This window comes from Sebastes fasciatus, chromosome 7 (assembly GCF_043250625.1).
Source record: "Sebastes fasciatus isolate fSebFas1 chromosome 7, fSebFas1.pri, whole genome shotgun sequence".
NCBI classification, from domain to species: domain Eukaryota; kingdom Metazoa; phylum Chordata; class Actinopteri; order Perciformes; family Sebastidae; genus Sebastes; species Sebastes fasciatus.
The window spans coordinates 774852-790570 of record NC_133801.1 but is presented as its reverse complement, the minus strand read 5'-3'; the positions used below and the strand labels follow the sequence as shown (position 1 = coordinate 790570).

General features: G+C 42.4%; 2 protein-coding genes and 1 long non-coding RNA gene across 4 annotated transcripts in view; 2 read left to right on the top strand and 1 right to left on the bottom strand.

The window, feature by feature from the left end:
- Positions 1 to 13136, top strand: part of arrb1 (arrestin, beta 1) — a 47041-nt gene extending 33905 nt beyond the window's left edge. For both annotated transcript variants that reach the window (XM_074640866.1, XM_074640865.1), the window contains exons 7-16: positions 1617 to 1684; positions 1836 to 1971; positions 3513 to 3597; positions 3689 to 3761; positions 4097 to 4234; positions 5071 to 5154; positions 6329 to 6352; positions 6508 to 6578; positions 7884 to 7932; positions 11078 to 13136. In XM_074640866.1, the coding sequence (XP_074496967.1) occupies positions 1617 to 1684; positions 1836 to 1971; positions 3513 to 3597; positions 3689 to 3761; positions 4097 to 4234; positions 5071 to 5154; positions 6329 to 6352; positions 6508 to 6578; positions 7884 to 7932; positions 11078 to 11192 (843 nt within the window). In that variant the 3' untranslated portion in view covers positions 11193 to 13136. The remainder of the gene's footprint in view (positions 1 to 1616; positions 1685 to 1835; positions 1972 to 3512; positions 3598 to 3688; positions 3762 to 4096; positions 4235 to 5070; positions 5155 to 6328; positions 6353 to 6507; positions 6579 to 7883; positions 7933 to 11077) is intronic.
- A 58-nt stretch (positions 13137 to 13194) lies between these two features.
- LOC141771017 (uncharacterized) lies at positions 13195 to 13777 on the top strand. The gene is made up of 2 exons (XR_012594643.1): positions 13195 to 13248; positions 13573 to 13777. It is a non-coding gene; the product is annotated as an uncharacterized LOC141771017 (long non-coding RNA).
- Positions 13778 to 14309: 532 nt separating this feature from the next.
- or55e1 (odorant receptor, family 55, subfamily E, member 1) lies at positions 14310 to 15638 on the bottom strand. The gene has a single exon (XM_074640577.1). It carries the CDS (start codon positions 15332 to 15334, stop codon positions 14339 to 14341), a length of 996 nt encoding a protein of 331 aa, XP_074496678.1. The 5' UTR covers positions 15335 to 15638; the 3' UTR covers positions 14310 to 14338.
- Positions 15639 to 15719: the final 81 nt, after the last annotated feature.

Genomic DNA, 15719 nt, shown 5'->3' with positions numbered 1-15719 from the left:
CTGTAACTGACAGATACCGACGGAATAGACCAACAATTGTGTAACTGACAGATACCGACGGAATAGACCAACGGTTGTGTAACTGACAGATACCGACGGAATAGACCAACAGTTGTGTAACTGACAGATACCGACGGAATAGACCAACGGTTCTGTAACTGACAGATACCGACGGAATAGACCAACAATTGTGTAACTGACAGATACCGACGGAATAGACCAACAATTGTGTAACTGACAGATAACGACGGAATAGACCAACGGTTCTGTAACTGACAGATACCGACGGAATAGACCAACAGTTGTGTAACTGACAGATACCGACGGAATAGACCAACAATTGTGTAACTGACAGATACCGACGGAATAGACCAACAGTTGTGTAACTGACAGATACCGACGGAATAGACCAACAGTTGTGTAACTGACAGATAACGACGGAATAGACCAACGGTTCTGTAACTGACAGATAACGACGGAATAGACCAACAGTTGTGTAACTGACAGATAACGACGGAATAGACCAACGGTTCTGTAACTGACAGATAACGACGGAATAGACCAACAGTTGTGTAACTGACAGATACCGACGGAATAGACCAACGGTTCTGTAACTGACAGATAACGACGGAATAGACCAACAATTGTGTAACTGACAGATACCGACGGAATAGACCAACAGTTGTGTAACTGACAGATACCGACGGAATAGACCAACGGTTCTGTAACTGACAGATACCGACGGAATAGACCAACAGTTGTGTAACTGACAGATAACGACGGAATAGACCAACGGTTCTGTAACTGACAGATAACGACGGAATAGACCAACAGTTGTGTAACTGACAGATACCGACGGAATAGACCAACGGTTCTGTAACTGACAGATAACGACGGAATAGACCAACAATTGTGTAACTGACAGATACCGACGGAATAGACCAACAGTTGTGTAACTGACAGATACCGACGGAATAGACCAACGGTTCTGTAACTGACAGATACCGACGGAATAGACCAACAGTTGTGTAACTGACAGATACCGACGGAATAGACCAACAGTTGTGTAACTGACAGATACCGACGGAATAGACCAACGGTTCTGTAACTGACAGATACCGACGGAATAGACCAACAATTGTGTAACTGACAGATACCGACGGAATAGACCAACGGTTGTGTAACTGACAGATACCGACGGAATAGACCAACAGTTGTGTAACTGACAGATACCGACGGAATAGACCAACGGTTCTGTAACTGACAGATACCGACGGAATAGACCAACAATTGTGTAACTGACAGATACCGACGGAATAGACCAACAATTGTGTAACTGACAGATACCGACGGAATAGACCAACGGTTCTGTAACTGACAGATAACGACGGAATAGACCAACAGTTGTGTAACTGACAGATACCGACGGAATAGACCAACGGTTCTGTAACTGACAGATACCGACGGAATAGACCAACGGTTCTGTAACTGACAGATAACGACGGAATAGACCAACGGTTCTGTAACTGACAGATACCAACGGAATAGACCAACGGTTCTGTAACTGACAGATACCGACGGAATAGACCAACGGTTCTGTGGTTGTGTGTCTTCAGGCCTGCGGCGTGGACTTCGAGGTGAAAGCTTTCTGTGCTGAAAACGCCGAAGAAAAGATCCACAAAAGGTAAACGTGAGTCCGTCCGTCCGTCCGTCTGCAGTCTGACAGAATAAACAATGACGGTGAAATCAGTCGTTCATCAGCAGCACTAGTAGTAGCACAACTATAGTAGTAGTAAAGTAGTACCAGTAGTATCATCAGTGTTGTGTTGCTGCAGGAACTCGGTGCGTCTGGTGATCCGGAAGGTTCAGTACGCTCCAGAGAAACCGGGTCCTCAACCGACAGCAGAAACCACCAGACAGTTCCTGATGTCAGACAAACCGCTGCACCTGGAGGCTTCTCTGGACAAAGAGGTCACTATAATAATAACAATAACAATAATAATCGTAATCGTAATCATAATAATAATAATAATATTAATCATAATAATAATCATAATAGTAACAATAATAATGATAATAATCATAATCATAATCATAATGATAATAATCATAATAATAATGAAAATAATAATGATAATAATAATAATAGTCATAATAATAATAATATTAATCATAATAATAATCATAATAGTAACAATAATAATAATAATAATAATAATCATAATCATAATCATAATGATAATAATCATAATAATAATGATAATAATAATGATGATAATAATAGTTACAATAATAATCATAATGATAATAACAATAATAATAATGATAATAATAATAATAATAGTCATAATAAAAATCATAATAGTAATAATAATAATATTAATCATAATAATAATCATAATAGTAACAATAATAATGATAATAATCATAATAATAATAATAATAGTCATAATAATAATAATAATCATAATAAAAATCATAATAGTAATAATAATAATATTAATCATAATAATAATCATAATAGTAACAATAATAATGATAATAATCATAATAATAATGATAATAATAATAATAGTCATAATAATAATAATATTAATCATAATAATAATCCTAATAATAATCATAATAGTAACAATAATAATGATAATAATCATAATAATAATGATAATAATAATAATAGTCATAATAATAATAATATTAATCATAATAATAATCCTAATAATAATCATAATAGTAACAATAATAATAATAATCATAATCATAATGATAATAATGATAATAATAATGATGATAATAATAGTTACAATAATAATCATAATGATAATAATAATAATAATAGTCATAATAATAATCATAATGATAATAATAACAATAATAATAATAATAATAATAATAATGATAATAATAATAATAATAATAGTCATAATAATAATAATAATAGCAACAATAATAATAATAATAATAGTGATATTAATAATAATAATAATAATAGTAATAATAATAATGATAATAATGATAATAATAATAATAATGATAATAATGATAATAATAATAATAATAATGATAATAATAATAATAATAATAATAATAATAATAATGATAATAATAATAATAATAATAGTCATAATAATAATAATAATAATAATAGCAACAATAATAATAATAGTGATATTAATAATAATCATAATGATAATAATAATAATAATAGTCATAATAATAATCATAATGATAATAATAACAATAATAATAATAATAATAATAATGATAATAATAATAATAATAATAGTCATAATAATAATAATAATAATAATAGCAACAATAATAATAATAATAATAGTGATATTAATAATAATAATAATAATAATAATAATAGTAATAATAATAATGATAATAATGATAATAATAATAATAATGATAATAATGATAATAATAATAATAATAATGATAATAATAATAATAGTTGTAATACTACTACTACTACTACTAATAATAATAGTATGTTTGTCTCCCAGATTTATTACCACGGAGAGCCGATCAGCGTCAACGTCCACGTCACCAACAACACCAACAAGACGGTGAAGAAGATGAAGATCTCAGGTACTTGAACGCACCACTCTGTCTCTGTTGATCAGCTGATCAGTTTGTGTTATTGATGGACTGATTGATTGATTGATTTGTGTCTCCACAGTGAGACAGTACGCTGACATCTGCCTGTTCAACACGGCTCAGTATAAATGTCCGGTGGCCACCGAGGAGTCCGAGTCAGTTTCTTCTTCTCTGGTTTCCTTCAGTTCATCCTGTCTTTGTGATTCTCTGAGCACTTTAAAGACGTCTCTTCGTAGAGACGTCACTTCGTAGAGACGTCTCTTCGTACAGACGTCTCTTCGTACAGACGTCTCTTCGTAGAGACGTCACTTCGTAGAGACGTCACTTCGTAGAGACGTCTCTACGAAGCCACATCTCCACCGAGATTGTCCTGCAGTGGGGACGGGGCTCGAGACGTCTTTAACATCGATGAGAAGTCCATAAAGTGTTGAAATGAAGTGAATCTGATGGAATAGTTTGACGTGAACGTTCCTCGTCTTCCTCTCCGCAGTGACGTCGTCGCTCCCAGTTCCACTTTCTGTAAAGTTTTCACTCTCACTCCGTTTCTGGCCAACAACCGAGAGAAACGAGGCCTGGCTCTGGACGGGAAGCTGAAGCACGAGGACACCAACCTGGCCTCCAGCACACTGTGAGTCCAACCCGCTCGCATGATGCCTTCAGGGCCTGGAGGAGGGGGGGACAGTCTGGCATTATACTGAGAAGAGAGGTCAGGGAGATTTGGAGTATTTTAGGTTGCTATGGTAACATTATTATCTGAGTGTTTAATCAGGAACACCAGCCCGTTATAATGCAGAATGACATCATCAGACCTATGACCATGGTGAAGGCATGACCCGCCCTCCTCTGCCTCTGATTGGCTACCCTGATATTCTTAACTCTTAAACCCACCAACCATCCAACGAAGACTCGCCAACCTCGCCAATTTCCGAGGTCACGATTCTCCCGTATTTCTCTCAATTTATGGCAAGTTTTCACACTTTAACCCGTTTCTGGTGCTGTACAGCGTCTATGAGCTCTTCTGTTTCCACCTGGATGACCATAGAGAGGTGAAGTCCCGCCCCTTCCTGTGACCCCCATGGGACCTTATTTCAGGAAAAATATGTCAGCGGAGAGGGATAAATATTTTATTGATCCTGTTTGAATTGATCCATGAATCACAAAACATTTTTCAGATTTTTTTTAAAAAAGACTTTAAAAAAAAAAGAAAATTAAAAAAGAAATCAAACTTATGTCATAATTTATCAATTAATTAATGGTTAGATATATTTTAAATATTGTTTTTGCTACATTTAATGACATTTATTTATTTATGGAGTCATTTATTTATATCTTTATTTTTGATTTCTTAACATTTAGTGTTTTGTTTAACGGGATAAGCTGCAGCTTCAGCCTGTAGAAAGTGTTGAGTAGGACAGTACAGGAAGTGGCTGCTGATTGGTCAGAGTGTTTTCTGTGTTGGATCAGGTTGAGAGAAGGAGCCAATAAGGAGATCCTCGGCATCATCGTGTCCTACAAAGTCAAAGTGAAGCTGGTGGTGTCTCGAGGCGGGTCAGTGATTAACTCCTTATAATAAACCACACGTCACTGGACTTCGTACGTTACTCTGTGACTTCATACGTTACTCTGTGACTTTGTACGTTACTCTATGACTTCATATGTTACTCTGTGACTTCATACATTATTCTGTGACTTTTTACGTTATTCTGTGACTTTGTACGTTACTCTGTGACTTTGTACGTTACCCTGTGACTTTGTACGTTACCCTGTGACTTTTTACGTTACCCTGTGACTTTGTACGTTACCCTGTGACTTTGTACGTTACTCTGTGACTTTGTACGTTATTCTGTGACTTCGTACGTTACCCTGTGACTTTGTACGTTACCCTGTGACTTTGTACGTTACTCTGTGACTTTGTACGTTATTCTGTGACTTCGTACGTTACCCTGTGACTTTGTACGTTACCCTGTGACTTTTTACGTTATTCTGTGACTTTGTACGTTACTCTGTGACTTTGTACGTTACTCTGTGACTTTGTACGTTACCCTGTGACTTTGTACGTTACTCTGTGACTTTGTACGTTACTCTGTGACTTTGTACGTTACTCTGTGACTTTGTACGTTATTCTGTGACTTTGTGCGTTACTCTGTGACTTTGTACGTTACCCTGTGACTTTGTACGTTACTCTGTGACTTTGTACGTTACTCTGTGACTTTGTACGTTACTCTGTGACTTTGTACGTTATTCTGTGACTTCGTACGTTACCCTGTGACTTTGTACGTTACCCTGTGACTTTTTACGTTATTCTGTGACTTTGTACGTTACTCTGTGACTTTGTACGTTACTCTGTGACTTTGTACGTTACCCTGTGACTTTGTACGTTACTCTGTGACTTTGTACGTTACTCTGTGACTTTGTACGTTACCCTGTGACTTTGTACGTTACTCTGTGACTTTGTACGTTACTCTGTGACTTTGTACGTTACTCTGTGACTTTGTACGTTACCCTGTGACTTTGTACGTTACCCTGTGACTTTGTACGTTACTCTGTGACTTTGTACGTTACTCTGTGACTTTGTGCGTTACTCTGTGACTTTGTACGTTACCCTATGACTTCGTACTGCCATGACGGTTCATGAAGGCATCAGTAGAAATGAGTAGAAACACTGTGATGAAGCTGCTGCTGTGAATCTGAAGCTGAAGCTGTTAATATTTCTTGATTTCAGGCTCCTGGGAGATCTGGCGGCGAGGTAACCTTTCACGCTCTGTCACGCTCACTGACATTATCAATGAACACACTGATGCAAACCTGACACACACTGAGGTCACCTGAACGCCTCACTGATAGTAACAGCTGTTGGTGATGATGTGATGAGCTGCTGTTCATTAACTGTTTGATTTCCAGCGACGTCTCCGTTGAGCTGCCCTTCACGTTAATGCACCCGAAGCCGTTAGAAGAGTCCATCTACAGAGACGGTGAGTCCTCAACTCTCAATGTTCACTTCACAGATAACTTCATTTTCATTTTTAATTAGTTTAATTTTTAATTGAATAAAGTCATTAATATAAAGGTAGTCGACAGCTGCATGTGAATGCATCATATGCACCATGCGGGAGACTGCACATCAATATTTGATGTTCAGTGTAATAACATTCAAGATATTAATGTCCTGCTGTACACAGGACTACTTTCCACAGAGTTGTAGTAGCAGTACTTTATACAAAGAATTTTAAAAACATTAAATGGTTTTATAGCATTTTACCAATATCCGCTTCCTGTCTGGTGTCTAGTCCAGTCGCACAGCAGATCGTGAAATAGTCACAAAATTTAATGTTTTGATTTGTGTACATAGACACAAATTTCACATTGTTTTGTGATGGTCAGCATGAAATCAGTTCGTATGTAATCCACGTAACAGGACGCCACTAATGGTGCCCCGTGTGAGGCCAGAAGTCAACGTTGATTTATTTGTCGCATAACTTCCGTATTTAAGTTACGGCACTTCTGTAGTTATTTTAACCCAAATTGCAATCTGTTCCTGAACCTAACTAAGTAGTTTTATTTTGAAAAGACCGGAGAGGAAATTATGAGGAAATTAATTTGAGTTGGTTGGAAAAACAAGAGCCGCTGCCAGTGTAGTCCTGACGGGGCACATGCAGCACACGGAAAAAAGTGTTTAATGGTGTCTCGTCTTATGGTTGGTGTCCTCAGCCTCCGTGCTCTCAACCCTTCCCATTCATCATCTGTGTAAGCAGCCGTGCAGCAATGCATTCTGGTAGCGTGGCGGCGCGATTCGAGAGATGCTGGCCGCTCCTCATTTGCATAAAGTCGAGGTCTCGGCTACTTTATGCAAATCAGGGGCGTCCGACGCGACTCGCCGCCTCTGGAAACTCCCTAGAAACTTTAAACTAACTGTCGGTCCCAAATAAAAACAGATTCATCAAAAATGTTTTCAGAAACACATCTCGGTGAACTATTTTCATGAAATAAGAGAAGAAAGTTTCCAAACGAGCCGCCATGTTGGGAGCAGCAGCCAACGGCAGGAAAGAGTTCGTCCAATCAGGTGTCTAGTAGCAGCGTATCAAGCGACGCGATCCCTCGTCATAAAAAACGCCCCTGTAGACGTGTACCATTAGTCGCGGAATAAAAGGCCGCTGACGAACATATTTAGTGATAGTTTGAGTTAATGAGATGAAGACGACAACGTACACAGAGAAGATCAGAAAGATCAGAAAGCTTTAATGTCTGATGACGTCTTCAGTGTTCGTCTCTCTCTGCAGCTCCAGATGAAGCTCCGATCGACACAAACCTCATCGAGTTCGACACAAAGTAAGAAGCCGTCTCCTCCTGTCTGTCTCTCTGTCTGTCTGTCTCTCTCTCTTCCTGTCTCTCTGTCTGTCTCTCTCTCTCTGTCTCTCTGTCTGTCTCCCTCTCTCTGTCTCTCCCTCCTCATCAGCTGCTGTCTGTCCCCTGTGATCTGATTGGCTTAGCCGTGGTTTACGGCCGGGTCGATAGCGCTGACAGCAGAGAGGGTTTCCTCTCCGCCTGCAGAAGCATTAACTGTGATGGACTCGTCTCCGGAGTCTCGGCCTTAATGCGTCTTAATGCTCGCCGCCGTGTGACGAGGCGGCAGGAAACGGGCTGGAAACAGGAAACTCAGCCTGCTGTCAGCTCAGAGTCCAGAGAGCCGACAGACGGCAGCTCTTGGAGCTCATCACCTCTTCACCTCGTTCAACCACAAAGAAGACGAACACAGACGACAGTTATTCACTAGACACTTATTGAAGTATTTCATGTTTTTGACGTAGTACAGCTACTTTATCTATGTGAATTAGTCTTGCAGCGGTAGTCGATGTTCCACAATGTTCCAGTATACAGCGATTACATTACTTGACCGCCATCATTTTGCTTTTATTTACAGAAATAAAACCCATTTAGGAGCTCCCACAAAGTGAAAGTGTTGCTCCTTACAACAAGCACAGCATGTAACACTGCGTAACACTGCGTAACACCGTGTAACACTGCGTAGCACCGGGTTACACCATGTAACACTGCGTAACACTGCATAACACCGGGTTACACCATGTAACACTGCGTAACACTGCATAACACCGGGTTACACCATGTAACACCGCGTAACACCGTGTAACACCGGGTAACACTGAGTAACACTGCGTAACACTGCGTAACACTGCGTGACACTGCGTAACACTGCGTGACACCGTGTAACACTGCGTAACACTGTGTAACACCATGTAACACTGCATAACACCGGGTTACACCATGTAACACCGCTTAACACCGCGTAACACCGTGTAAAACTGCGTAACACTGCATAACACCGGGTTACACCATGTAACACTGTGTAACACTGTGTAACACCATGTAACACTGCATAACACCGGGTTACACCATGTAACACCGCTTAACACCGCGTAACACCGTGTAAAACTGCGTAACACTGCATAACACCGGGTTACACCATGTAACACCGCTTAACACCGCGTAACACCGGGTAACACTGAGTAACACTGCGTAACACTGCGTGACACCGTGTAACACTGCGTAACACTGTGTAACACCATGTAACACTGTGTAACACTAACACCGGGTTACACCATGTAACACCGCTTAACACCGCGTAACACCGAGTAACACTGCGTAACACCGGGTTACACCATGTAACACTGCGTAACACTGTGTAACACCATGTAACACTGCATAACACCGGGTTACACCATGTAACACCGCTTAACACCGCGTAACACCGGGTAACACTGAGTAACACTGCGTAACACCGGGTTACACCATGTAACACTGCGTAACACTGTGTAACACCATGTAACACTGCATAACACCGGGTTACACCGTGTAAAACTGCGTAACACTGCATAACACCGGGTTACACCATGTAACACCGCGTAACACCGGGTAACACTGAGTAACACTGCGTAACACTGCGTAACACTGCGTAACACTGCGTGACACTGCGTAACACTGCGTGACACTGCGTAACACTGCGTAACACCGCGTAACACCGCGTAACACTGCGTAACACTGCGTGACACTGTGTAACACTGCGTAACACTGTCTAACACCATGTAACACTGTGTAACACTAACACCGGGTTACACCATGTAACACCGCTTAACACCGTGTAAAACTGCGTAACACTGCGTAACACTGCATAACACCGGGTTACACCATGTAACACTGCTTAACACCGCGTAACACCGGGTAACACTGAGTAACACTGCGTAGCAACGCGTCACACCGCGTAACGGCGCGTAACAGAGTGTAACACCGCGTTACACTGCGTAACACTGCGTAACACTGCGTAGCACCGCGTAACACCGCGTAACACCGCGTAACACCACGTAACACTGCATAACGGAGTGTAACACCGCGTAACGGAGTGTAATACCGCGTAATACTGCGTAACACGCTGTAACACTGCGTAACACCACGTAACACTGCGTAACAGAGTGTAACAGAGTGTAACACCGCGTAACGGAGTGTAACACCATGGAGTGTAACACCACGTAACGGAGTGTAATACCGCGTAATACTGCGTAACACGGTCTAACACCACGTAACAGAGTGTAACACCGCGTAACGGAGTGTAACACCGCGTAACACTGCGTAACGGAGCGTAACACCGCGTAAGGGAGCGTAACACCGCGTAACAGAGTGTAACACTGCGTAACAGAGTGTAACACCATGTAACACTGTGTAACACTGCATAACACCGGGTTACACCATGTAACACCGCTTAACACCGCGTAACACCGTGTAAAACTGCGTAACACTGCATAACACCGGGTAACACTGAGTAACACTGCGTAGCACCGCGTAACACAGCGTAACACCACGTAACACTGCGTAACGGAGTGTAACACCGCGTAACGGAGTGTAATACCGCGTAATACTGCGTAACACGCTGTAACACTGCGTAACACGCTGTAACACTGCGTAACACCACGTAACACTGCGTAACAGAGTGTAACACTGCGTAACAGAGTGTAACACCGCGTAACGGAGTGTAACACCACGGAGTGTAACACCACGTAACGGAGTGTAATACTGCGTAACACGGTGTAACACTGCGTAACACCACGTAACAGAGTATAACACCGCGTAACAGAGTGTAACACCGCGTCACACCGCGTAACGGAGTGTAACACCGCGTCACACCGCGTAAGGGAGCGTAACACCGCGTAACAGAGTGTAACACTGCGTAACAGAGTGTAATACCGTGTAACAGAGTGTAACACCGCGTCACACCGCGTAACGGAGTGTAACACCGCGTAAGGGAGCGTAACACCGCGTAACAGAGTGTAAAACTGCGTAACAGCAACGACCGCAGCAAATCTGCACACGTTGATTCGTCACACTGATTTCACTGCTCTCCTGACGTCTACTCTAATCTGAACTCTTTCTTGTCTCCTCCCTCTCCCCCCCCACCACCCCACAGCGATGATGACATAATTTTCGAGGACTTCGCCCGCCAGCGGCTGATTGGTGGAGCGAAGGACGACAAGGATGAAGACGAGGAGCCGGTGGAGTCGCCCAAACTGGACGACAGATAAAGGCTGCGGGCGTCGCCGCCGCCACCGCTGCTGTTGTTGTTTGGCTGCTGTTTGTAGTGTGGAGCTGACGGAAGTCACCTGTAGGTCAAACCGCGGTCTGGACACCCTTTAAACACTCGGCGGTGCCGTGTTTGTGTTCTTGTTCATGTTCGTCCTCTCTGCGTCCTGCCGGGGTGTAAAAAGCTAGAATACCGGCGCCTAGACGTCAGTCGTGTTTTCAGACGGAGCAGCTCTCTCCACTCCTTCGCCGGCCGGCCGGAGACTCGGACCGGCGGCCGCGGCGTCGTAACGACGGCTGGTAGCATGCCTCTAATGTCACTTTGTTCTACGTGTTTCCATTAGGGACCGAACAGGAGTAACGTTGTGTTGAGATTAGTTTCGATGTGTCGTATCAGAAGGTCTTCGTGGAACAGTTCAACCGCTCGACGGGGACGTCGGCTGACGGAGGTCTTTTGTTGAAGGTCGGTCTGCGAGTTGGACGAGGTCGTCTGCGGGACGTCCCGCCCCGCCGAGAGGACCCTGATACCGTCAGAGAGAGAGCCACCAATCAGCTGAGAGGAACCGGTGGCCCAGTGTGCATGAAATACTTTCTTTGATTTATTAATATCATGAATAATCACCCTTCATAGAGGACGGCCCGGAGACGTTAACGGAGCATTCAAATCTTCATCAGTGTTTAGATCATCATCATCATCAACATCGTTCTACCTTTAACTCAGCCGCTACTTTCACTTCACTTCTACCAGAATATACTTTCAGAGAGACGGACCTCAGAACTCCAATACCGATGAATCGTCATACGTCTCAATTCAATCTCCCACATTACTCCCTGCGAGCGTCCCTGAACGCACCACCAGCTGGTCTCATGAGCATCACAACGTGATGATAAATTAACTTCAAGTGAAGGATCGAGTTTCTCTGTGCAGGTTGATTCTTGTAGAAGTGACGTCAAACCGCCGGCTGATGTTTCCGTTAACAAACAGACGATCAGGAGCTCCGTGAGGTTAAAACAGCGTCTGATTACTCAACTGGTATTTTACAAAACACATTTTTAAATTGAACATTCACAGTGAAACAGAGTCAGTGTACAGTTCTTGTGTTGATAGGGGAGAGAAGACATCTTTTATTTCTAACATGATTTTAATTGACTTTTATTTTGACAGGGCCAGGAGGAAGCCTCTTATATTAGCCTGCTGCGTCTTTAATAAAAAAAAAAGGACGTTTGTGGCAACCCGTGTGTGTTTTGGGGGAATCTAAAAACGACACATTTGAGACGATGGCGAGTTCAGGTGCTGGATTTTGAGGTAACGATAAATCAGCAATTTTTAAAAAAAATATTATTTAACAGAAAAAATGATGTTTGTGAAGGTTCTCATTCATCCAGGTCTTGGTATCCGAGTAAGGGTTAAATCAGCAGCAACTGGACTTGGTTTAGGTTCTTTAAGACGTTTCACTTCTCATCCAAGAAGCTCCTTCAGTTCTGGCTGAATGGTGGAGGAACCCAGGACTTGAACCTCTGTGGGGTCGTTAGCAGGATAATATAAAACACCCAGTACAATGGTTCTCCTATGACGACACGTTGAGCAACGTTGTTTTGCGTTACGTTGTTTTGGGTTACGTTGTTTTGGGTTACGTTGTTTTGGGTTACGTTGTTTTGGGTTCCGTTGTTTTGGGTTCCGTTGTTTTGGGTTACGTTGTTTAGCGTTACGTTGTTTTGCGTTACATTGTTTTGCGTTACATTGTTTTGCGTTATGTTGTTTTGCGTTACGTTGTTTTGCGTTACGTTGTTTTGCGTTACGTTGTTTTGCGTTACGTTGTTTTGCATTACGTTGTTTTGCTTTACGTTGTTTTGCTTTACGTTGTTTTGCTTTACGTTGTACTGCGTTACGTTGTTGCGCTACGTTTTTTGCGTTACGTTGTTTTGCTTTACGTTGTACTGTGTTACGTTGTTGCGCTACATTGTTACATTACTTTGTTGCATTACTTTGTTGCGTTACTTTGTTGCGTTACTTTGTTGCGTTACGTTGATTTGCGTTACGGTGTTTTGCGTTACAGTGTTTTGCGTTACAGTGTTTTGCGTTGCTGTTTTGCACTACGTTGTTGCTTTATGTTGTCGCTTTACATTGTTGCGTTGTGTTGTTGCTTTACGTTGTTGCGTTGCGTTATTGCGTTGCGTTGCGTTGTTGCGTTACGTTGTTGCGTTACGTTGTTGCGTAACCAAAACACTCAGTACGTTGGTGCTCGCAGGTGTGACGACTGTAGTTAAGGGTCGTTAGAGTCAGCTGATGCCAGGTTTGACTGCCACATGGGTTCCCCTACCATTCAGCCAGAACTGAAGAAGCTTCTTGGATGAGAAGTGAAACGTCTTCAAGAATCTAAGCATCTTAAAGTCCAGTTGCTGCTGATTACTTTACTCGAACTGGAAAAATTATGTTTTTTGATAAGAAAAGTTTAAGAATTGTGGGACATTTTACACTGTCAGCGCTCTCTGTTGGACAAACTCTGTAACTACATAACGTATCTGACATTTCTGTAACTTCAGATGTATATGATCACATTAAATTGGATGACGGTATTTATCTTCAGATTTCTCGTCTGTTTCATGTGTGAAGGAGAAGTTCGACATTCATCTACTAGTAGTTGTTGTAGCGTCTTCAGGAGTGAAACGTCTACAGGCCACCGACTGTAGCAGAAAAACGTTGTCACGTTTGTCCTGTTCCAGCAGGAGAAACCTTCACCATCGTTTCCTTCACTCAGACTTTAAATATCCTAAAAAAGCCGTTGTATGTAAACTAACCAAGATAAGTACGTAAACTAAGAAAAATAAGTACGTAAACTGAGCAAGATAAGTAAAATATGTACGTAAACTAAGCAAGATAAGTACGTAAACTAAGCAAGATAAGTACATAAACTAAGCAAGATAAGTACGTAAACTAAGAAAAATAAGTACGTAAACTGAGCAAGATAAGTAAAATATGTATGTAAACTAAGCAAGATAAGTACGTAAACTAAGCAAGATAAGTACGTGAACTAAGAAAAATAAGTACGTAAACTAAGCAAGATAAGTACGTAAACTAAGAAAAATAAGTACGTAAACTGAGCAAGATAAGTAAAATAAGTATGGCCGCTGAAGCAGAAAAACAACGTCACGTTTGTCCTGTTCCAGCAGGAGAAACCTTCACTGTCATCATATTCTTCACTTGGACTTTAAAAATCCTAAAAAAGCCGTTTCTAATTTCCTTAGTTCGAACTCCGTAGATGACGGGGTTGACCGTCGCTGGGAACAGGATGTAGAGGAGTCCCATGAGGGTGTTGACGTCCGTCGGTATGGGGTCGTTGAGGTTGTGAGAGAGGAATGTGACGCTGCCCACCAGGTAGAAACACATCATGACGATCAGATGAGTGCCACAAGTGTGAAACGCCTTCCAGCGGTTTTCGCCGGCCGCCGCGGTTCGCAACACGACGCTCAGGATCTTCATGTAGGAGAAGAAGATGAGCGGTATGTCCACGCCCACGAAGCAGACGATCACAGCGAGGCCCCCCGCGCTGTTTTTCTCCGTGCCATCGCACGCCAGGCTGACCAGCGCCATGTGGTCGCAGTAGCAGTGCCGGATCGCGTTCGAGCCGCAGAACCGCAGTGAACCGGCCAAACCGACCAGCGTCGCCATAATGGAGCCGCTGCGGACCAGCGTGAAGAGCAGCAGCTTCACGAACATGGAGGAGTCGATGATTTTGGCGTAGCGCATTGGTTGGCAGATGGCCACGTAGCGGTCCAGCGCCATCGCCAGCAGCAGCGTCGACTCCAGTGAGGACAGGAAGTGAGTGAAGAACATCTGAGTCAAGCAGCCAGCCAATGAGATCTCGTCCCAGTCGAAGAGGAAGCTGAGGAGCATGTTGGGGATGATGGCGGTGACCACGAGGACGTCGACGACGCAGAGTGTGCAGATGAGGAGGTACATGGGGCTGTGCAGACTCTCCACGCTGCGGATCACGTACACCAGCAGAGAGTTTCCCAGCAGCACCGTCAGGTAGGAGGCGGAGAACGGCAGTGCCAGCAGCCGGCGGTGTTTCTGCAGCGCCGGGAAACCTCTGAACACGAAGGTGCTGTGGGAGAAGTTCGTGCCCAGCGACGCCTCCAACATGGCGCCGGCTTCACCTGAGCGGAGAGCGGTGAGGCAGTCAAAATATCGACATCGACATATGATGAAAATGTCTGTGATGATGCGACAAAAGTCCTGCTACATTTATCATTCATCAACCGGATCTCAGAGAAGTGTGAGTGGCATCACATTTTAAGGACATTACGTCATTCATGAGAACGCATTTAAGGCTTTTCAAGTGTCATTTAATGTCACATAGTTACTGTGAAATGGTCGCAGTTATGTTTAGGCAACAAAACCGCTTAGTTAGGTTTAGGAAAAACATCATGATTGGGCTTGAAATTAGTACGTAAACAAAGCAAAGTAAATACGTAAACTAAGTAAGATACGTACCTAAACTAAGCAAGATAAATACGTAAACTGAGTA

Excerpts from the sequence above, each read along its gene's own strand:
- or55e1 (XM_074640577.1), bottom strand. The coding sequence starts at position 15,334 with ATGTTGGAGGCGTCGCTGGGCACGAACTTCTCCCACAGCACCTTCGTG.